This window comes from Musca domestica, unplaced genomic scaffold (genome assembly GCF_030504385.1).
Source record: "Musca domestica strain aabys unplaced genomic scaffold, Musca_domestica.polishedcontigs.V.1.1 31, whole genome shotgun sequence".
NCBI lineage: Eukaryota > Metazoa > Arthropoda > Insecta > Diptera > Muscidae > Musca > Musca domestica.
In genome coordinates, this window is record NW_026712309.1 from 2,948,637 (window position 1) to 2,973,269 (window position 24,633).

Below are 24,633 nucleotides of genomic sequence, written 5' to 3' on the forward strand. Positions count from 1 at the left end.
AAAATGCCGAATATATATATATGGGGGCCATTTTCTATACCAAAAGTTCAACTGACGGATAGACGGACGGACATCGCTAAATCGACATAGAATTTTATGCTGATCAAGAATATATATCCTTTGTGGGGTCTAAAATGTATATTTCGAGGTGTTACAAACGGAATGACAAACTTAATATACCCTTCATACTATGGTGGAGAGTATAAAAACATTTAGTTCGGCTGGGCCGAACTTTTAATACCCTCCACCTAAGGGTAAAGGAATCATTTTTATATAAAAACAAGTAAAAAAGCAGTAAGTTCGGCAGGGCTGAACTATGAATACCCTCCACCATTTGGAACAAATTAAAAAAATTTCCGAAAATAAAATCCATTAAAAATTCTGTTAAAAACTTTAATATTATAAGGTGCCGATATATGAGGGGATATACGATATTGTGTACCTATATAGACAAATCTATGTCTGGTGGTAAAGTACTCAGAAATTCAGTTGAAAAATTTGGCTAAAATTATCAAAATACCGAATATAGGAAGGTACCGTTAAATGGAGGTAAAAATCATATCGTGGACCTGTATAGATAATTATCTTCCAGGGGAACAAGGAACTCCTTGTGTAGAATTTCAGAAGATTCCGTTGAAAAATGTGTCGAAAATCATCAAAATACCGAATATCGGAGAGTGCCGTTATATGGGGGCTATACGATATCGTGGACCTATATAGCCTATCTTCGAACAGGCAAGAGAGAGATCTGTGCAAAATTTTAGCATCCTACTTCAATTCGTTTTGACTGTAGCGTGATTACAAAAGACGTACAGAAGGAAGGACAGGGCTACATCGTCTTAGATTTTTACGCTGATAAAGAAAATATATGCTTTGTTGGGTCTAAAATGATTATTTCGATGTGTTACAAACGGAATGACGAACTTAATATACCCTCCATACTATGTATGGTGGAGGGTATAAAAAAATAAATATAGGAAATCGTGGAACTAAATATTCGATTTTCTGCCACCGGGCTAGGACCCATTATGAACTACAAATACAAATTTTTAGACAAATCCGTGAAAAAATGTTGCAAAAGTCATCAAAATATCAAATATGAAATTGAAAGATTGGACACTCTGGATCATATTTTCGAAGTAAAATCCGGGCACTTCATTCATCTTTCGCTTTATTTAAGTCAAAACTTTTTGCATATAATTTTGATTAATTCTGACAGGAAGCGGACAAAGCTTTAGAGCTATATTTCTATAGTTTTACGAAGCTTTTCTACCTCCTTATTGTACCATGGATATATCTCATTTTCAATACCAATCATCCTAGACACAATACAAATTATTGAGCCAAATGTTGAAGCTCTGCGTCAAATAACGTGGGCTGTATCGTGATTTCAACCGACGGATCGTTAAATCGACTTGGAATTTTATCCTGATCATGAATATATATATATACTTTATATATACAAAGTAAATATGACCTCTTTTTCAAGGTGGAGGGTATAAAAAATAATAACAATAATTGCAATAAATGATTTAAATGTGGAAGACCGTTTCAAGAAAACTTGATTAACCTCATTTTATTGCCACCAAAGAAATTCCTTTTAAAAAATTAGACAATGAATATCCCCTTATGAAACACGATATCGTCGTTTATTCGAACGGCCCCGGATTGAGAATTGTTCAAGAAGAGAAGATGCTGAAGTAAAGGAATGTATCAAATCCATCTATAAATTCCGTTTCTTTCATGTTTAAAATAATGTTACACTTGGTATTTTAAACAGACTAAAAAGTAAACATTTTATATTTACACCATATAAAACCAGTAAAGAAAGTCTTAAAATCGGGCGGGCCGACTTTATGATATCCTACACCACTTTGCTAATTTAGTAGAACTCCGCATAACAATTAAAAGTTTTTATGGGAGAATTCAATCATACACGCTATGAATATAAATATATTTTAAAGTTCAAAGGACTAAATATGCTGAAGCATTTGCATAATTTAAATTCGGACTTGTATTGCCAATTTGGTGCACAATTAATTTGAAATCGGATAAAGATATATATGGGAGGTATATCCAAATTGGAATCGATCCTCATAAAATTTGGCAATGATATTTCTGAGCTGTATTTGATATATTTCCCTGAATATCGTTGTTACGGAGTGCATATTACGGCTGTGGGTAACAAATCGGATGAACAGTATATATGGGAACTATAGCTATATCTGAACCGATCTTCAAATTAACACACTAGCTTCTAGACTGAATTCGGTCGTAAGTGCCAAATTCCATCCCGTTTGGACAAGTATTAGACGTTTGGTGTACAATAAAAGATAAATCGGATGAAGTTATATGTGGGAGCTATATCCAATTCTTAAATGATCTCGATAAAATTTAGCAAATGTATTTCTGAGCTGTATTTCATATATTTCCCCAAATATTGTTATATAACAAATCGGATGAACAATATATATGGGAGCTATAGCTGTATCTGAACCGATTCCGATCAAATTTGGCATACTTATGGGTCTATCTCGTTTCCTTTTGCTTGTTACAAACAAATGCACAAAGACATAATACCCTGACCACCTTGTGGTGTAGGGTATAAAAAGGTAAGGTAGAGCTACAAGCTGATTTCAATTTTTTTCTAAGTGTACTCGACTTCTGCCAATTTTGTGTATGTATTTATTGTTTTGAAAAGTAAAAAAAAATATTTTCAAAATCAATAACAGAAGACCTGACGCAGCCATGCATGCCAAGAGCATAACTGATCCTCCACCGTATTAAACTGTGTTAGTAATACAATTTTCATGGAAGGCTTCTCCCATGGTAAAATCGAGAAGGTAGAGTCGTTTCAAATAAGCATATCCATCCCTACATTTCCTGTAATTTACCATGTTTTCATTGCAAAGAAACCAGGTTCCCCTCTCTGATGTATGTGTATGTAATAGATTGTAACAATGAGTTGTTGTCAAATCAAAAATTTTGAAAAAATATTGTAAACATATGATTGCACGGCTTTACCTTACTCATTCTACCATGACTTCCCCTTAAGTACGCCATAATTTTGGTATTTTTCTTTTGCACCGAAAGTTTTGTTTATGCTTTCATCGACGTATAATATGTTTTCATAAAAAGTTGGTATTTTGGGCAAAATCCAACCGCTTGTCTTGATTCATATTTGAATGTGGCTTCTTGCGTGGGGTCCTTCCATGCAGACCCTTTTTGTGAATTACTCTCCTAGTTTGTCTGAGATCTGTGCTATGTTTCTGCTATTTCTACTGCACTTGAGTTCGAATTTGCTTCTACTTCCACCTGTGTCAGTGAGCCGTTTTTTTATACCCTCCACCATAGTATGGAGGGTATATTAAGTTTGTCACACCTCGAAATATACATTTTAGACTCCACAAAGTAGATATATTCTTGATCCATCTATCCGTCTGTGGAATATATAGCTATAGCTTCCGAACGAAATGAAGTAGGTTGATATAATTTTACTCAAATGTGTATTATGTCTGCAGGACTTTTGGTACTGAAAATGGGCTAGGTAGGTCCACGTTTTGGTATAGCCCCCATATAATGGTACCTCCCTTTTTTCGGCATTTTGATGATTTTAGCGATATTATTTACCGGAAATGTTTCAAATTTGTTATTTGAAGTTCGTAATGGGTACTAAAGCCTATGACAGAAATTTGTCTGTGCAGGTCAACGGCTTCATATTGCCCCCATATAACAGTAAATAGTCGGTATTTTGATGATTTTAGCGACATTATTCACCGGAATTGTTTCGAATGTGGTGTATGATTTTCGTAATGGATACTACAGCCTATGAGAAAAAATTGTCTGTACATGTCCACATCTTCGTATAGCCACAATACCTCCCTATATTCGGTATTTTGATGATTTTAAATTACATTATTCACCGATTTACATAGTATGGAGGGTATATTAAGTTCGTCACTCCGTTTGTAACTCATCGAAATAAATATTTTAGACCCAAAATATATATATTCTTGTTCAGCGTAAAATTCTACGACAATTTAGCCATGTCAGTCCATCTGTCGGTCTGTTGTAATCACGCTACAGTCTAAACGAATTAAGATAGGAAGATAAAATTTTGCACAGATCCCTCTTTTGTCTGCAGGCAGGTCAAGTTCGAAGATGGGCTACATCGGTCCACGATATCGTATAGCCCCCATATAACGGTACCCCCTGATATTCGGTATTTTGATGATTTTACCCACATTTTTCAACGGAATTGTCACACAAGGAGTACCTTGTGGGTTCTTTATACCTCGAAAGAGAATTATCCAAGATATCGTATATCCCCCATGTAACGGTACCTCCCGATATTCGGTATATTGATGATTTCAGCCACATTTTTCAATGGAATTGTCTGAAATTCCAAACGAGGAGTTCATTGTGAGTACTTTATCCCTCGGAAGAGAATTATCTATATTAGTCTACTATATCGTTAGCCCCCCATGTAACGGTACCCCCGATATTCTGTATTTTGATGGTTTTAGTTACATTTTTCAACGGAACTTACACAAGAGGTTTTTTGTGAGCAGTTTACTCCCTGACAGAGAATTCTCTATATAGGTTAACGATATCGTATATCCCCCATATAACGGTACCCCCGATATTCGGTATTTTGATGCTTTTAGCCATATTTTCCTATGGTATTGTCTGAAAATCCACACAAGGAGTTCTTTGTGAACACTTTAACCCCTGAAAGGCAATTGTCTATATAGGTCCACAATATCGTATATCCTCTCATATATCGGCACCTTCCGATATAAGATATTTTAAAGATATTAACAGAATTTTTAATGGATTTTATTTCTTGAAAAATTCTAATTCGGTGGAGTTTCTTCAAAGTTCGGCCCGGCCGAACTTACTGCTTTTTTACCTGTTTGTATTCAAGTTTCGCATTTGAATATTATAATGCTTTATGACAAAAGTTGCCTATTCAGGTCCACGTCGTCGTATAGACCCTAATATAACGGCTACATTCGGTATTTTTAAGATTTTAACAGAATTTTTAACTTTTTTTTTTAATGGGCAAAATCATTCCAAATGGTGGAGGGTGTTCAAAGAACGACGCGGCCTAAAATACAGCTTTTTGCTTGTTTTTTTTTCTTTTTTTTTGGTTTTTGGCGTTTTGTCAATAATTTTTTTCTGGAGGTTTACTGTGTAACTCGATTCGATAGTTCAATATTTCGGATGCAATTTTTTTCCTAGCAACAAACTTGAATACGCAAATAAATTACCTAGTTTCTATTTATCATATCCGAATATCGGATACACATACTATACTTACTACTTCGCATTTTTACTCATTTAACATCTACTGTAAAAAAAAATAATAAAAAAGTTGTTGAAATTCAATAAAAGCACTGAAATATTTAAGAATCTCATTGATTAATAGGTAAATATTTATTATTCTTTTATAAGAAAAATACTTCAAAAAAGGTCAACACGAAGGAAAGCCAATTTCAAATAATGCTCAATTCTTCATAAGTTAATCTGACAGGCTCCATGCGGGAGAGTCGTGTGATGCTTTTCCATTACATCCATTCACTGCACTTACATATGCGACCTGTATGATCGCATATCTAAAACCAGTAAGGAAAGCTCAAAAGTCGGGCGGGGCCGACTATATGATACCCTACACCACTATGCATATTTAGTAGAGCTCTCGTAAAAAGGTTTATACAGGGCATTTCAGAGCTCTATGAGATATTTGGTACAAAATCAAAATCTATCTAATTCTATCGTGCATTTTACGAACTATAGCTATCTCTGAACCGGGTTTCTCCAAATTTTACGTATTAGCTTCTAGACTGGTGATTTGGGCTGATATTGACCATTTAGTGCACATTTAACCCGAAATCGGATGAAGATATATATGAGAGCTATATCCAAATCTGATCCAAACCGATTTCGATAAAATTTAAAACAGCTATTCCTGTGCTCCATCTAATACCTGGTACCAAATATCACGGTTGTGGAGTGAATATTACGAATGTATGGGACTAAAACTCTAAATCGGATGAAACATATATATGGTTGCTATATCTATATCTGAACCGATTTTCACTAAATTTGATATACTTGCTTCTAGGCTGAATTTGGTCCGATGAACTAAAATTCAGTCCATTTGGACTTATATCGGCCATTTGGTGCACAATTAACCCGAAATCGGATGAAGATATATATGGGAGCTATATCCAAATCTGAACCGATTTCGATAAAATTACAAACAGCTGTTTCTGGGTTGTATCTTATATCTGGTACCAAATATCATTCTTGTGGAGTGCATATTACGAATGTGAGAGGTTTAAACACCAAATCGGATGAAAGATATATATGGGAGCTATAGCTATATCTGAACCGATTTTCTCCAAATTTGATATACTTGCTTCTAGGCCGAACTCGGTTGGGTGTGCCAAAATTCAGGTAATTTGGACTGATAGTGGACATTTGGTGCACATTTAACCCGAAATCGGATGAAGATATATATGGGAGCTATAGCTGTTTCTGAACCGATTTTCTCCAAATTTGTTGTATTTGCTTTAAGGCTAATCGCGGTCACATGTGCCAAAATTCGGGCCATTTGGGCTGATATTGTTCATTTGGTGGTCAATTAACCCGAAATCGGATGAAGATATATATGGGAGCTATATCCAAATCTGAACCGATTTCGATAAAATTTAAAACAGCTATTTCTGTGCTCCATCTAATACCTGGTACCAAATATCACGGTTGTGGAGTGCATATTACGAATGTGAGAGGCTTAAACACCAAATCGGATGAAAGATATATATGGGAGCTATAGCTATATCTGAACCGATTTTCTCCAAATTTGATATACTTGCTTCTAGGCCGAACTCGGTTGGGTGTGCCAAAATTCAGGTAATTTGGACTGATAGTGGATATTTGGTGCACATTTAACCCGAAATCGGATGAAGATATATATGGGAGCTATATCTAAATTTGATCCGATTCTCACCAATTTCAATAGGGTTCGTCTTTGGGCCAAAAAAATATTGTTTGGAAAATTTCATCTCAATCGGATAATAATTGCGACCTGCATTTTGTTCACAAGAATACATGGACAGACGGACTGACATGCATAAATCGACTCAGAAAGTGATTCTATGAAGGTTCTCAAAAGTAACTATGGGTCTATCTCGTTTCCTTCTCCATGTTACAAACAAATGCTCAAAGACATAATACCCTTACCACTATGTGGTGTAGGGTATAACAACAGAGAACATATTAGCAAAACGTGACGCGATTTAACGACATCCTCCCCTCAATAAAATATAAGGCTATAAAAAACATATTGTATACATGAGGCAGCTTTAATATTTAGGGGGTGATATCATATTGCAAAATACTTACAACCATTGAATTTATGTTGTGATTGAGCTTCCGGTTGAAAACCAGGTGCTCGTTTTTACTATTTGGATGTGGGTGAAACTAGCTCCTTTTATCCCTAGAATTCCAGACGTAGCATCGTTTGACACAGTTTTTAGTGACAAGCCAGTAAACCGGTCTTGACCGATTTGGCCAGTAAATTCCAGGATTATTGGTAGCTTGGAACTAATGTTCTCTAGCACGTAGTTAAATGCATCCTTGTTTAGCTGAAAATATATTCACGTTGAAACACAGGGTGAGATGGAAAAACTGCAACCAACTTCAGACTGCTGTCATTTCTTTCCAGCTCATTATATTGTTTACAAGCGTACGAAAGCATTTTAGAGTGAATTTTCCAAAAAAAAAAAGTTATTCGTGATGGAATTCAAGCGTGATAGTGTGATTTCTTTATATTTGGCTGGAAAACCACAAGTGGCTATCGTTAGAGCACTCCCGCATTTAAAAGTGAATAAATCTATTGCGTCTCGTACCATCGCTCGTTACCGTGATACTGGTAGCATAGCCCGACGTCAAGGAAATGGACGTAAGAAGACAGCAACATCAGCAGAAATGGTTCAAAAAGTAAAGAAACGACTTGATCGAAACCCGCGTCGCAGTGGCCGAAAAATGGCTCGTGAGCTGAACATATCGCAATAATCTATTCGGCAAATATTGAAAAATGAGCTCAGGGCAAAGCCATTGAAATTTCAAAAAGAAAATAGACTCAAACGAGCTAAAGAGTTGCTTCGCTTGGCCGATAGTCGTGAACTGCCGAATTTGTTTTTCTCCGATGAGGAAACATTCGTTGTCCAGCAGTCTGTAAACAAACAAAATGATCGTGTTTACTTGCGAAAGAAGTCAGCTGAAAATTTGCACCTTCGGTTGGCCACCAGAACTCAAGCGCCGGTCATGGTGATGGTGTGGGCCGCCATATCAGCCGATGGTCGCTCTCCGCTCGTATTAATCGACCGTAGCATCAGAATAAATGCCGAATATTACCGCGAAAATATTGTGGAGGGTGTATTGAAGCCTTGGGCACGCAAACATTTTGGCCGTAGACCTTGGACATTTCAATGGGACTCAGCATATACGCACTCAGCACTCGCCACCCAAGAATGGTTACAAAATGAGGTTACTCGCTTCATTTCTAGCGCACAAAAGACACCAAAATCTCTGGATACCGATCCGTTGGACTATTTTGTCTAGAGCAACATTAGGGCAGCATGTGACGGTTTCATTGGCCATTTGAAGGCCATAATTCGTGCTACAGGTGACCAATTCGAACAAATCTAAACTTATTCTAAAATTTGATGCTATTTCCGATATTTTTTGCTTTCATTCAATAAAACTTTAAATAATGAACTCGAAAATACTGCCAAAAGATATCCAATTAGCTTCAGCAGTCTGGTGTTGCACGGTTTGTCAGCCGTAGCTAAATAAAAGAAGCATTTCTGAATAGGAAGACAAAAAAGAGCAAAGGTGTGAGTACATAAGCAGCTTGAAGTTTTCACATGGCATATTTTGGTATATTATATAGGGATGTCAGAGCCGCACTAGAATCCTGCCTTATGTACCCACACCTCAAGTTCTTCACAAAATAATAATTAATAAATAAAAAAATAAAAAATTAGGAATATATATTTTTTCCTTTATTGATAACGATAAAATATTCCCCTAAAATATTTATAGAGGTCAGATATTTCACCCTAATCCATCATATCATTTCAAACAAACATTTGCATATTCCTTTTATCTCAATTGCCATGAAATGCCTCATAAATTCCAACAAACACCAAATAAGAGCAATAAAAGCTTTATCTCATTGTATTAAACGGCAAAAATAAACTTTTAAGCTGTTGCTGGACTTGGCACCCCAGCAATGTTTTATCGCTGCTGATGATCATCATCGGCAACAGCAATGAATGGCTTTATGATTTGATTGTTGACGATGATTGGTAGCGAAAGCTTTGCAACTCAACACAACGGGTTGGAACCACACGAACACACACACACATACACACAGTCAAACACCGGCGAGGCATAGCAATGCGCGTCTTGGCCACAAGATCCAACAAACAAGCTGGGGGACCAAAAGTCCATGTGTTAATCGTTCGCCAACTTTGCTGTGCAACAGACCGGCTAGCGCGCGTAATAAATATAAAAAACAAGCGACTTTAGAGCGATACTCTTTGTTGACGACTTCGTAATTGTGGTTTTAAATCGCCCATCAAAGAAAAGCCGCAAAATAGAGTTATTTTACAACAAAGCCAGCTGATGATCTTTGGTGTTTTTGTTTTTTATTTTTCTTTTGTTTGATGTGAAGTGAGGGGCCATAATTCATAAGTTTCGTTTACAAAGAAGGTCCACAATAGACTCTTACCTGGAAAATATTTCGGTTATTATTTAGCTTTTGTTTTGTTTTAATTGACCATTAACCAGGGATTTTTTTTTTAATTTGGTTCGACACCAATGCAAGTAAACGTTTAGTGCTCGAATATGGGAAAATAATAAACAAAAAATAAAAATAAATAAATGAAAAAAGTGCATGGATCATCAAATCATTGTTTAAAAGTTGTTGTTGAAAGTGAAATTGTAGAAAAAAAAAAAACAAAATCCAACGAATGAATCATAAAAACCAGTTAATTATCCCGTCCGGCTCTGGGTCATTTTGATTGATGCAGGCAATGTTGTAATATTTAATTACAAAATTATAAAAACAAAAAACAACGAAGACGAAACATAACAAATCGCCGGTTACCATAACCAAACCACTGATCGAACCATCGTCACCTAACTAACCATCCAACCCATACACAACACCAATCGATAGATGCGTGCCTTACCAAGTGATTGACCTTAAAAAGAGCAACGTAACAACGTGTATGTGTGTGTCTAATCGTCCATAAAACGTAATTGTGTGTGAGCAAACGTCGGATCACCTCCAAATTGGAAGCTGTAATTTCATAGAAAAGAAATTTTGCCATCGAAAGAGAAAATCCCGCTGTGGTTTCCAACGCCAACGAGCTTCAAAACCATTTTGTGATTGCATCTCCAACAGCTGCTGCTGCTACAACATCTGTTGCATTTCAAAATGACTTCAAGTGAAAATAAAGTTGAAGAGGTAAGTGTTCAGATGAAAAGCAAAATAAGCTGCACATATAATGCCATTGTCATTCCGGGCATTTTTTTGCATCAGAAAAAAGTGAAAGAAAGTAAATGTAAAACTGGATAACAATAGATGGATTTTGTTATTTTTTCAACTACTTTAGAGTAGGAAAAATTAGTTATAAGTCACTCTGAGGCATTTACACTATAATGGAGGGCAGTGAAATGAATTTACACTGAGAAAAAAATCTCCTGCCAAATTAATATTCTATAGATGTCCAATAACGCAAACCCTGAGGTCATGTGGAGTGTAATAGATTCATGGAGTGTATAAACTCTGATTTTATCTGCAGTGTTGTAGGACTGTGAAATCGCAAACACAATGTAGAATAAAAGACTTGGAGCCTTTAACCAAGCTACACCACATTGACAATATATTCGAGAAGAAGATGTACACACACACACTCGGTCGGGTCCGACTATACGATACCCTCTACACCACTATGCATATTTAGTAGATCTCCCGTAACAAAACAATTTATTTTAAGTAGATCATATCACCTATCAACATTTGGCTTTAGAGCAGTTACAGTTTGGTTTCAGAGGGAACTAATATATGGGAGGCATATATAATTCTGAATCGATTTTCACTAAATTTGACGGAGACATTTTAATCGTTTAGAGTGCATGGGCAGGATTCTATTAAAAAGTATATCACCCATTTGGGCTTATATTAGTCATTATTTGCACAACAAACCTGAAATCGGATTAAGAATATTTAGATGCTATATCCAAATCTTAGCCGATCTCGAAAAAATTTGGCAAAGGTATTTCCAAACATCCCCATATATATGTATCATCCGAATTGGGGTTAAGGCCCCCACATTCGTAATATGCAACCCACAAGATATTACCTTGTGGTGTAGGGTATAATCATTGATCATGGTGCGGTAACGATCTCCCATGGACCGTAACGCGAGCTCCGGACTCATTTTTGAAGAAATAAGGTTCGATGATGCCACCAGCGTGAAAACCGTACCATACGGTGCATTTTTCTGGATGTAATGGAGTCTGTAGGGTCTCTTGTGGATTGGTCTCACTCCATATGCGGCAATTTTGCTATTAACAAACCCGTTAAGTCAAAAATGTGCCTCATCGCTAAACACAATTTTGCGATAAAACAACGGATCATTTGCCAACTGCTCTAGAGCCTGATTTTCATAGTAAATTTGGATAATTTCGTAGTGTTGTTCAAGCGCGAGTCTATTCATGATGATTTGTCAGAGTCCTTTACTGTGACAAAATACTGGTCATTTGATCTGATGTAGGCCATTTGGTATACAATTAATCTGAAATCGGTTGAAGATATATGTGGAAGCTATATCCAAATCTGAACCGATCTTAATAATATTTGGCACAGGTGTTTCTGGGCTGTACCAAATATCATTGTTGTGAAATGCTAATTACGCATGTGAGGGACTTAAACATCAAATCGGATGAAAAATATATATGGGAGCTATATACAAACATATGATTGCATCACTTTACCTCCTTAATTCTACCATGATTTTTATAACAAATCTTTAAAATAAAATTGTTTACATCTGTTTGTTTACAAAACAACTGATTGTTGCACAGCCCAAGTTACTAGATAATTCTCACTGGGGAAATTTTTCCAATAAGAACTTACAAACTCTCAAATGTCTTTCTTACATATTGGACTTTTGGGTAAACGAACAGCTTCCAGCAAAAATTTGAACAAAACGAACACTCCTAATATGTCGTGACATGTCATGTTTATGTATCATTACATTTACAGTCACCGAGAATAAAACTTCTATCATGGCGCAATTACCAAGGTAATCTCATGCAATCACATAAGTACAAACAAGTAAAAAAGCAGTAAGTTCGACCCTCCACCATTTGGAACGAATTAGGACATTTTCAAAAAAAAAAAATAAAATCCATTAAAAAATCTATTAAAATCTTTAAAATACCTAACATCGGAAGGTGCCGGTATATGGGGGGATATACGATATTGTGGACCTATACAGACATACCTCTGTCTAGGGGTAAAGTACTCACGAAGAACTCCTTGTGTAGAATTTCAGACAATTCCGTTTAAAAATGTGGCTAAACTCATCAGAATACCGAATATCGGGGGTTTATACGATTTTATGGACCTATAGAGACAATTCATTTTCAGGGGGTAAAGTGCTCACAAAGAACCCCTTGTGGAGAATTTTACACAATTCCTTCGAAAAATGCGGTTAAAATCATCAAAATACCGAATATGGGGGGGGTTGCCGTAGTGGTAGAGTGGACCTATGGACCTATATAGACAATTTTCTGCCAAGGGTTAAAGTACTCAGAGAGAACTCCTCGGATTTTCAGACTACTCCATTAGAAAATGTGGCAAAATACGGGATATCGGGGGGTACCGTACCATCCCGGGGGCTATACGATATCGTGGACCGATATAGCCCATCTTCGAACTTGACCTGCCTGAGAAAGATATGTGCAAAATTTTAGCTTTCTATCTTAATTCGTTTTGACTGTAGCGTGATTACATCAGACGGACGGATATGGCTAAATCGTTTTAGAATTTTACGCTGATCAAGAATATATATACTTTGTTGGGTCTAAAATGATTATTTCGATGAGTTACAAACGGAATGACGAACTTAATATACTCTCCACACAATGTATGGTGGAGGGTATAACAACTTAAATATAAGCCTCATAAGTCGTGTAATGCTTGATTATGGAATGGCTGCTAGGACATGTATGTTTTGCTATAATACTGGTAGAAGATGACAATCAATCCCAAATTTTTAGTGGAATTGGCCTTAATTTTATTGCTGAAAATTGTCAGTGTCAGATGTCGGTTTGTACAGAATCCACATAACAGGTATTGAGAAATTTCTGCCAAGATTTTTAGCCGGCTATTGTGGGAATTTGATTCTTAAAGGCTGACTTAAAATAAAACGTCAATCGAGGACTGCACAAGAACCAAGAACACCGAGAATTTTCCTCACTCTTCCAGCCATATGGCTAGAGAGGATATATATCATTTGATACCGGCAAAACGTACCTTATCGAAATAACGATTTTAGACCTTAGGTCTCTTTGGACCAAATCCGTTTCAGGACATTTGGAGTCGATCTAGGATTATCCGCCCGCCCGTCAGTCCGTCTGTCTGGCTGGTGCGCACAATAACTTAATAACAATAATTATTAAAAAACTTCGATCGAGTTCGGAGATGGACAGTAAAGACCCCACTTCTTCTTGCATCTCCCCCACAAAAGGTCAACATTTTCATGGAAAATAATTTTCCGAATAGAAAAAAAAAGGATCACCCGATTTTTTTCAATTTTTTTCAATTTTTGCAAATTCCAATATTTGTATCAATGCTATGCCAGGTGCAAAAATGAACAAAATCGACACACTCAATCATGTACCTCCCACACAAAGGGTCTAGATTTTTAATAATTATAACCGTTATAAAATACGATATCCCTCATCCGTTTCTCTTCAATTTTCAGAAAATTCACTATTTTTGATAACAAAAGATCGGATGTGAAGGTGGGATATATCAGCCCACTCCTTCATGTACCTCCCCCACAAAGAGTCAAATTTCGGAATAACCATAAAGCTCATACAATTCGAAATAAACATCGGATACATTTTAAACTTCACACATTCTAATATTTCTACTAACACAAGATATGTTGTGAAGATGTGATATATTGGCTCATTCCTTCTGGTACCTCGACAACAACAGGTCAAAAACGCTCATAAATGCGAAGTAAGCAACCGATTCCCTTCAAATTTCACACATCCCAATATTTTTATTAACACAAGATCTGGCGTAAAGATGATAGATATCGACGGACCCCTTCTGGCACCTCCCCCACAATAAGTCACAATTTTCAATATTTATGTATCATAACTTAATTAAAAACCAGTAAAGAAAGTCCTAAAGTCGGGCGGGGCCGATTTTATGATACCCTCCACCACTTTGCTAATTTAGTTGAACTCCACTTAATAATTAAAAGTTTTTATTGGAGAATTCAATCATACACGCTATGATTATAATTATAATTTAAAATTCAAAGGACTAAATATGCCGAAGCATTTGCATCTTTTAAATTCGGACTTGTATTGCCCATTTGGTGCGAAATTAATTTGAAATCGGATAAAAATATATATGGGAACTATATCCAAATCTGAACCGATCTCGATCAAATTTGGCAAAGATATTTCTGAGCTGTATTTGATATATTTCCCTGAATATCGTTGTTACGGAGTGCATATTACGGCTGTGGGTAACAAATACAATAAATCGGATGAAAAATATATATGGGAGCTATAGCTATATCTGAACCGATTTCGATAAAATTTGGCATACTTATTTTCAGGCCTAATTTGGTTGTATGTGCAAAATTCCATACTATTCGGGCTGATATTACACGTTTGGTGCACAATAAAAGGCAAATCGGACGAAGATATATATGGGAGATATATCTACATTTTTACCGATTATCTCCAATTTCAATAGGGTTCGTCCTTGGGCCAAACAAATGTTGTTTGCAAAATTTCATCTCAATCGGATAATAAATGCGACCTGCATTTTGTTCACAAGAATACATGGACAGACGGACGGACTGACATGCATAAATCAACTAAGAAAGTGATTCTATGCAGATCATCAAAAGGAACTATGGGTCTATCTCGTTTCCTTTTGCCTGTTACAAACAAATGCACAAAGGCATAATACCCTGACCACCTTGTGGTGTAGGGTATAAAAACTAATAAATACAAGTAAAAAAGCTGTAAGTTCGGCCCGGCACATTCCACCATTTGGAATGCATTGTTGCAATTTTCAAAAAAACAAATTCGGTGAATAATGTAGCTAAAATCATCAATATAGGGAAGTATTATTAAATGGGGGCTATACCAAAATGTGGACCTGCACAGACAATTTTCTGCCTTAGGCTGCAGCATCCATTACGAACTTCAAATACTAAATTTGAAACAATTCCGGTAAATAATGTCGCTAAAATCCTCAAAATACCGAATATCGGGAAGTACCGTTGTATGGGGGCTATACGAAGACGTGGTCCTGCACAGTCATAGGCTGTAGCATTCATTAAGAACTCCAAATACCAAATTTGAAACAATTTCTTTGATTAATGTCGCTAAAATCAACAAAGTACCGAATATCGGGAGGTACCTATATATGAGGGCTATACGAAGACGTGGAGCCGCATGGCCCATTTTCAATATCAAAAGTTATGCAGACATAATATATATTTGAGTAAAATTTTATCAACCTCATTCGTTCGGAAGCTAGAGTTATTTCCACAGACGGACAGACGGGCAGACGAACGGACATCGCTAAATCGTCATAGAATTTAATGCCGATCAAGAATATATATACTTTGTGGGGTCTAAAATGTATGTATATATCGAGGTGTTACAAATGGAATGACAAACTTAATATACCCTCCATACTATGGTGAAGGGTATAAAGATGTGCATCGTTGGCATATTAAGAATTCTGCGAAGTCATATATATTTGATAAGATTTGCGCCATTTTCACTCAATTTTTTTAGCCACAATCTTCAAGTAAAGCGAATTTTATGTCAATTATAATTATTAGAACTAGACACATTAATAGACATATAATAATGCTGACTCACAAAGGTGCATTACAACGACATACCCTCTCTCCCTCTCTCTTTGTGGCCTATAACCTAACAGACATTCAAAATTTACATTTAATTTCCACTTATGCCGAGAACCATTAACAAATCCATATATCAGCAATCAAATTGATTTCTTAACAATAACATTTTCCTTTAGCCCCACTTGGAAAAACTTTGAACTGATAATTTAAAACTGTAAAGCAGGCAATGGATAGCTTGGCATTAACCGGAACATGAAGTCGATACTCTACCAAACCAATAATCAAAACAGAAACAATAATTAAAAAATGTTAACAACCGATTCAATATAACAACCAAACGTGATGTTCAGTATTTACATTGTAATCCATTTGAAAATTGGAAATGTAATTACAGTTAATCATAAAATTCAATTGAACTTTTGTTTGAAAAAAAAACAAAAAACAAAAATACTCTCTGAGGTTTATTGACATTCTCCGGGAAACAAACAATCTCCAGAAAATCATTACTTTTCTTTGGCAGTATTTTTTCTTTTTTAGAAGTTTTAATAAAACAATTTTCCTTTCTCTTTTTAACCAAAATATTGCCAAGATTAAGATATTTTAATAAAACAACAAAACCAACAAACTTACCAATTTCATGGAGTAAAAGTTAATCAAAACATGACATGAAAGGAAAGGAAAAGACGCCATATCTTTCCCATGATTTCTGTGAAATTATTTGCAATCAAATTCAAAGTCAACAGAAAGACCGACAGACAGACAGACCGACAACCATTGAGGCAGACTGATAGTCAACAACAACCACAGAAAAATTAACATCATCAGCCAAAGCCACAGCATTAACCGCATTATCATTTCAACACGAAGGGGGCCTAGTTGAGGCCAGGTATACTCAACCGGTTCAATCTGTTTTTGTTTTTGCCATGGAAATACAAGGCAGCCGCAAAGAAAAGCTCGCGCAGAAAACGAATGCAAGTTTCACTGTCACACAAAAATGTAATTATATTAGTCGTGTTTTTCTTTTTTGCTATTTTCAATGGATTTGAATAATTCGAAATATTTCAATAATCTCAATCCATAATTTATTGGTGATATATTGAATTATTTCGCTGAGTCCTAATTAGGTATTGGGAAAGTGTACCAGTAGTCGTCACTTTTAGGATTTTTGCTTCTTCCATCTTTCACCACTCTGAGAGAAATTTTTATACCCTCAGCCATATGGCTAGAGAGGACATATATCATTTGATATATACGTGTCTCATCGAAATAACGGTTTTAGACCCTAGGTCTATTTGGACCAAATACGTTTCAGGAAATTTGAAGTCGATTTAGCGATGTCCGTCCATCCATCTGTCTGTCTGCTGGTTGGTGCGCACGATAACTCTCGAAGGGAGTATCCGATTTGATCCAAACTTGGTACAACGCAATAATAATAATAATAATATCAAATATAGGCCGAGTTCGGAGATGGTCAATATCGGACCACACCTTCTGGTACATCCCACACAAAAGGTAGGAAATTTCAAAAAAAAATGTTTTACTGCACAGAAAGAGAAAGAAAAAGTGGCTTTAACTTTGTAAAACCTAATATTTGTATCAGTGCCAGGTTAGGAGCGAAAATGGACAATATCGGTCCACTCCATCAAGTACCTCCCCCACAGAGGATAAACATTTAGAATAATTATAACTCTTGTAAAATGAGATGTAAGAGTTCAATTGTCTTCAAATTACACACATTACAATATTTTTATTAACGTCTGGTGTGAAGATGGTATATATCGGTCCACTCCTTCTGGTACCTCCCCCACAAAGGGTTAAAATTCTGAATTTTCACGAATCTTATAAAACACGAAATTAACATCTGATTCCAGTCAGACTTGGTACATCATTATGTTTCCATAAACGCAAGATCTGGTATAAAGATGGTAGAGATCGGATCATTACTTCTGGTACCTCCCCCTCAAAGGGTCAAAGTTTTGAATAAACAAAACAATTATAAAATCCGAAATTAGCATCCGATTCTCTTTATATTTCACAAATCCCATTATATCTACTAACACTAGATCTGATGTGAAGTATGTATATGTCCACTCCTTCCGGTACCACCCCCACAAAGGGTCAACATTTGTAATATCCATGAAGCTCATAAAACGCGAAATTAAGATCCGATTCCATTCAGACTTTACACATCTCAATATTTCTATCAACGCAAGATCTGTTATAAAGAAGGTAGAGATCGGACCATTCCTTCTGGTACCTCCCCCACAAAGGGTCAAAATTTTGAATATTCATGAAGCTCATAAAACGCGAAATTAACATCCGATTCCATTCAGACTTTACACATCTCAATATTTCTATCAACGCCAGATCGGTTATAAAGAAAGTCGTGATCGGACCATTTCTTCTGGTACCTCCCCCACATAGGGTTCAAGATTTTGAAAAACAAAACGCTCAAAGAAAGCCAAATAAACATCCAACTCTCTTCAAATTTCACACATATAAGCATTTTTGCCAACACAAGATCTGTTGTGAACATAATATATATATCCGAATCCCGTGGGTACCTCACCCACAAAAGGCCACAATTTTCAATTCTTTTATCTGTTAAAGCTTGCAAAACAAGTCCGTGAAGAAAGTAACCAACATAGTCGAAACCTGGCACGTCATATTTATTTAGACCCGATACGAAATGGACAATATTGGCCCATTCCTTCGGAAGTTACTCCATAAACAGTCAACAATTTGAATAATCATAACAGAAGTCAAAATATATTTAAATAATCGAATATCGAATCGAAATAATCGGGTGTAAATCTGTAAGCTAAACCGACTGATATTTATACCCTACACCAGGTCAGGGTATTATGTCTTTGTGCATTTGTTTGTAACAGGCAAAAGGAAACGAGATAGACCCATAGTTCCTTTGATGATCTGCATAGAATCACATACTAAGTCTATTTATGCATGTCCGTCCGTCTATCCGTCCGTCTGTCCATGTATTTTTGTAAACAAAATACAGGTCGCATATATTGCCCGATTCAAATGAAATTTTGCACAAATAACTCGTTTGACCCAAGGACAAACCCTAATTGGAGAATTGGAGATAATTGGTCAAAATATAGGTATAGCTCCCATATATATTTTCGGCCGATTTGCCTTATATTGTGCACTAAACGTGTAATATCAGTGTAATTAGGACTGAAAATAAGTATGCCAAATTAGATCGAAATCGGTTCAGATATAGCTTTAGCTCCAATATATATTGTTCATTCGATCTGTTATTTTAGTCCTCCGCAGCCGTAATATGCACTCTGTAACAACAATATTTGGGGAAATATATCAAATACAGCTCAGAAATACCTTTGCTAAATTTTATCGAGATCGGTTCGGATTTGGATATAGCTCCCATATATATCAAATGGGCAATACAAGTTCAAATTTAAAAGATACAAATGCTGACTAAAACCGTTATTCTCTCGGAAAAAATGATCGAAGATCATTGTTTGTTTACAGAAAGAGAGCAGAGAACATTTCTATACTTAAGGTGAGAATACATAAAATGCTTTTTTGACTGTCTTCGGCTGGCTTCTTCGTAGTTTTTGACCTAGGTCGAATTTGGCCCTACGCTACCTTGTTATTTTCCGAAGAAACCAGCCAATGACTTAAGCCATTCAAAAAGCTTTTTATTTATGTTTAAATTTACTTATTTATGTTTAAATTTTAAAACTTCCGACTACTGGGACTTATGCCATGTTTACGTTAGAACTTTTTGTAGGATTAACCTACTTTGAGAGGATTTATTTGAAGTAAAAGTAATGGATATGACAATTTAAATCCAAATCCAGTAGGTTAACCCTCATATATATAAACGTACTTTTAGGAGCATTTACTCTTGAATTTCGCATTGGCAACATAAAGAGCAAGGACTTAATTGACTAGCGAAAATATCGGAAACCTCCTGAGTAGATTCTAAAGTAACTAATGTTATGCCCATTTTCATTTTCCAAACCCGGTGGCTATGCAAAACTCCGATACGTCTAAACATTATGTGGTTTTTACTTCTTTACTTCTTTTGTTTATCTTTCATGCAGATCATCAACCTCATTTTTTTTTTGTGTTTAAACTTGAAATATAATATTTACCTCATATTAATGTCATGCAAATTAGCATGGAATTAAATTCGCAAATAATAAAAAGATAATAAAACAAAATTATTCAATATTTTAATTTGTCCAAATAAATTTGCGTTAATCCAAAAATGTGAATGATAGCATTTTATTGGGAACATGTAATACACGTGTTTTAATTGGATTTCACATATCCAGATTTCAGGGAGTGGAAAAATTATCGGGAAAAATATCAAAGTCCAAGGGTTTATGGTAAAACGCCACAGCACAATTCGGAATTTAGAAAGTTAAACCAGGTGTGAATTTTTAGGCCAGTCTCGATATGACGATACGAAAGTGAATGCGAAAGAAAAAACCATTTCAATAATTTTATTTTAATACCATTACGTTTGTAACACCTCGAAATATACATTTTAGACCCCACAAAGTGCCATGTAGATCCACGTCTTCGTATAGCCCTCATACAACGGTACCTCCCGATATTCGGTATTTTGATGATTTTAGTTATATTATTCACCAATTTTGACCCTCCACCATAGTATGGAGGGTATTTTAAGTTTATATAGTAAATATATTCTTGATCAGCATAAGCTTCTATGTCGATTTAGCGATGTCCGTCTGTCTGTGGAAATCACTCTAGCTTCCGAACAATATGAAGTAGATTGATAAAAAATGTATATTATCAAATGTATATTATGTCTGCAGGACTTTTGGTATTGAAAATGGGCCATGTAGATCCATGTCTTCGTATAGCCCTCTTATAATGGTACATCCCGATATTCGGTATTTTGATGATGTTAGCGACATTATTCACCGGAATAATTTTAATTTTAGTATTTGAAATTCGTAAGGGATACTACAGCCTATGACAGAAAATTGTCTGTGCAGGTCCACGTTTTGGTACATCCCTCATATGATAGTACCTCCCTATATTAGGTATTTTAACGATTTTATTGTGAATATTGTAATGGTATTTTGAAGATTTTAAGAAAATTTTTATGAGCGTTCTGTTTTTCGAAATTTTGAACCCTTTGTGGGGGAAGTACCAGAAGAAGTGCGTCGATATATCCCATTTTCACGGTAGATCTTATGTTAGTAGAAATAATGGGATGTGCGAGATATGAAGAGAACCGGATGCTTATTTGGAATTTTATTATCCTTTTAGTTGTTCAAAATTTTGACCCTTTGTGGGGGAGGTACCAGAACAAATTCTCCGATCTCTACCATCTTTATAACAGATTTTGTGTTGATAAAAATATTGAGATTTACCATTTCTGAATGAAATCGGATGTTAATTTCGCGTTTTAGAAGCTTCATGGATATTCAAAATGCCTCCCCTTTGTGGGAGAGGTTCCAGAAGAATTGGACCGATATATCTCATCTTCACAGCAGATCTTTTGTTAGTAGAAATAATAGGATTTGTGAAATATGAAAAGAACCGGATGCTTATTTCGGATTCAATAATCGTTTTTGTTATTCGAAATTTTGACCCTTTAGTGGGGGAGACACTTGATAGAGTGAACCAATATTATCCATTTTCGCACCTGACCTAGAACTGATGCAAATATTTGTATTGGAAAAGTTAGAGCAAAATCAGATTATCCTTTCCCTTTCTGTACAGTAAAATATTTTCTTTGAAAATTTCTACCTTTTGTGGGGGAGATACCAGAAGGAGTGGACCGATATTGACCATCTCCGAACTCGATCTAGGCTTGATAATAATATTACGATGTATCTAGTTTGGACGAAATTGGGTACTCCCTTCGAGAGTTATCGTGCGCACCAGCCAGACAGAAAGACGGACGGACATCGCTAGATCGACTTCAAATGTCCTATAACGGATTTGGTGCAAAGGGACTTAGGGTCCAAGACCGTTATTTCGATGAGTAGTTCCTTCCCAAATGTGGACGTGCAGCTGCATTTATTTCCGACCAAAAATTTTGTTATTTTCACGCCTCTTAGAGGATATAAAAGTCGAGGAAACTAAGTATTAGAAAACTAAAATATTAGTCTGATAAGTCATGTAAGACTTAAGCTGGGAATAAATAAAGCGCTTATTGGCTGGCTTAAGTTATCGGCTGTCTTCTTCGGAAATGAACAAAGGAGCCTAGGGCCAAAATCGAACTAATTCAACCTAAAACTCCTTTGTTCATCTGCGAAGAAGCCAGCCGATGACTTAAGCCAGCCAAATATGCTCTTTACGTATTTCCAGCCTTAACTATAGAATGGTTTAAGTTTGTGTCGCCTAAATCGGTATAAAGACGCCTTGTAGAAAACTGTCGTTCTCATTGCCGAGTTCGTCAGAAAAGGGTTGCCATATTCAATTCAGCAAATGAGTCTACCTCTATTATTTTGCCATGGTAAAAAGTCTATTTTCATTTTCCCCCTAAAAACACAAAACATTTGTTTATGAATTGCATTTTTGCTGTGGCATTCGACGCAGTAAATTCATTATTCTATTTTGATTTACTTACATATTTAATTCACACTTAATAAATTTTAATAAAAATTCTTGATCAAAGGTCTAGCAGTGATGATAACAGTATTATATGTTTGTCTATATAACGAATCACTTAGCATTTTTATCAATGGAACATTATATGTCGCATGTACATGGCATATGTATGTCCATATGCACTTATCGCAACCTGGCTGTATGCTTAAATGTATTTATTTACTGGCCTACTGACAAAATATTTACTGTAATGTTGACAATGCTACCATTATTTTGTTTATTAAATATCTATAGGAAGTAAATATAAATTTAACAAAAAACATAAATAATATAAAGAATAATAAAATAAAATTTATTATTAATTTGTGGATAAATATTAATTATTTTGTTTATATATAAACATTTTTTAAACGTTATTTCAAAGTTCGTTTTATTTGCTAATAAACGTGAAATGGTTCCGGAATGTTTATGCTTAAACAGTTTTTATCGTTAATTGACCAATCACAATAAATATTACTGTAAAGAATGTACGTAAAATTTATTGTTATTTATACATTATAAAGGTTAATTGTTTTAACAAATGTGCATGTAAACGTGATATTACATATGGTGTCTAGGGATCCCTAAAGGTGAGAATATATAAAACGTTTTTTTGACTCGCTTAAGTCATAGGCTGGCTTCTTTGGAAAATAATAAAGGAGAGTAGGGCCAATATCGAACCTCAAACTCTTTCAACCTAAAACTCTTTTATTCAACTACGAAAAAGCCAGCCGATGACTTAAGCCAGTCAGGAAAACCTTTTATGTTGTCTCCCCTTAAGGTGCAAGCATATAAAGAGCTTTTTTACTGTCTTAAGTCATCTGCTGACTTCTTCGCAAAAGAACAAAAAAGTTTTAGGTGGACTTAGTTCGATTTCGGCCAAAAGTTTTTTTACTCACCCTACGCTCCATTGTTCTCTTACGCAGAAGCCAGCCTATTATATGTGGTTTTAATACCCACCCCAAGTTTTACCTATAAAGTACTTGCAGGAATAAAATGCAATTAAACCCTTCATCACGCTTTCTTCTATATTCTTAAGAGGCATGACGTATCGACAATTTTTGTAACTCCTAGAGATACTCATGTCAAACCCAACAAAGTATATATATTCTTGATCAGCGTAAAAATCTAAGACGATTTAGACCTGTCCGGTAACGGTATTTTGATGATTGAAGCCAAAATGGTCAATGAAATTGTTGAAAAACAAAAACAAACAGAGTTCCCTCTGAATACTTTACCCCCTGGAATCGTATAGCCCCATACAACGGTACCTTCCGATGTTCGGTATTTTGATGATTTTAGAAAAATTATTCACCTATTTTTCAAGTTTCCCATTTGAATATTGTAATAGCTTATAACAAAACTTACTTATACAGGTCCATGTCGTCGTATAGACCCTAAAATACCTATATTCGGTTTTTTAAGATTTTAACAGAATTTTTAGCGGATTTTATTGTTTTTGAGAATGGCCAAATTCGTTCCAAATGGAGGAGGGTGTTCAGAGTTCGGCCCGGCATAACTTACAGCTTTTTTACTTGTTTTTAATTTTCAAGTTCCTTCCAAGTAGTGGAGGGTATTGAAAATTCGGCCGGCCGAACTTAGGCGCTTCTTTACTTGCTTCCACCTTACTCTCTCCGTGTTTTTAGTATTCGAGAAGGCAGCCCATCTGTGCGAAACCCTTCCGGCGAGGGTTCTGTGTCTGTCTTTTTTCCAAGGGCAGTTGAAGGGAGTGTGAGAGCGACGTGATCAAGAAAACACTTTGGTAGTCGTGTGGGCTTCTTTTCAAATT

The 24,633-nt window shown here is 35.7% G+C and overlaps 1 protein-coding gene across 1 annotated transcript in view; it reads left to right on the plus strand.

Moving 5' to 3' along the window:
- Window positions 1-10,011: 10,011 nt before the first annotated feature.
- Window positions 10,012-24,633, plus strand: part of LOC101894323 (long-chain fatty acid transport protein 4) — a 100,654-nt gene continuing 86,032 nt past the window's right edge. The window contains exon 1 of the mRNA XM_005181256.4: window positions 10,012-10,546. Within this exon, the coding sequence (XP_005181313.2) occupies window positions 10,517-10,546 (30 nt within the window). The 5' untranslated portion in view covers window positions 10,012-10,516. The remainder of the gene's footprint in view (window positions 10,547-24,633) is intronic.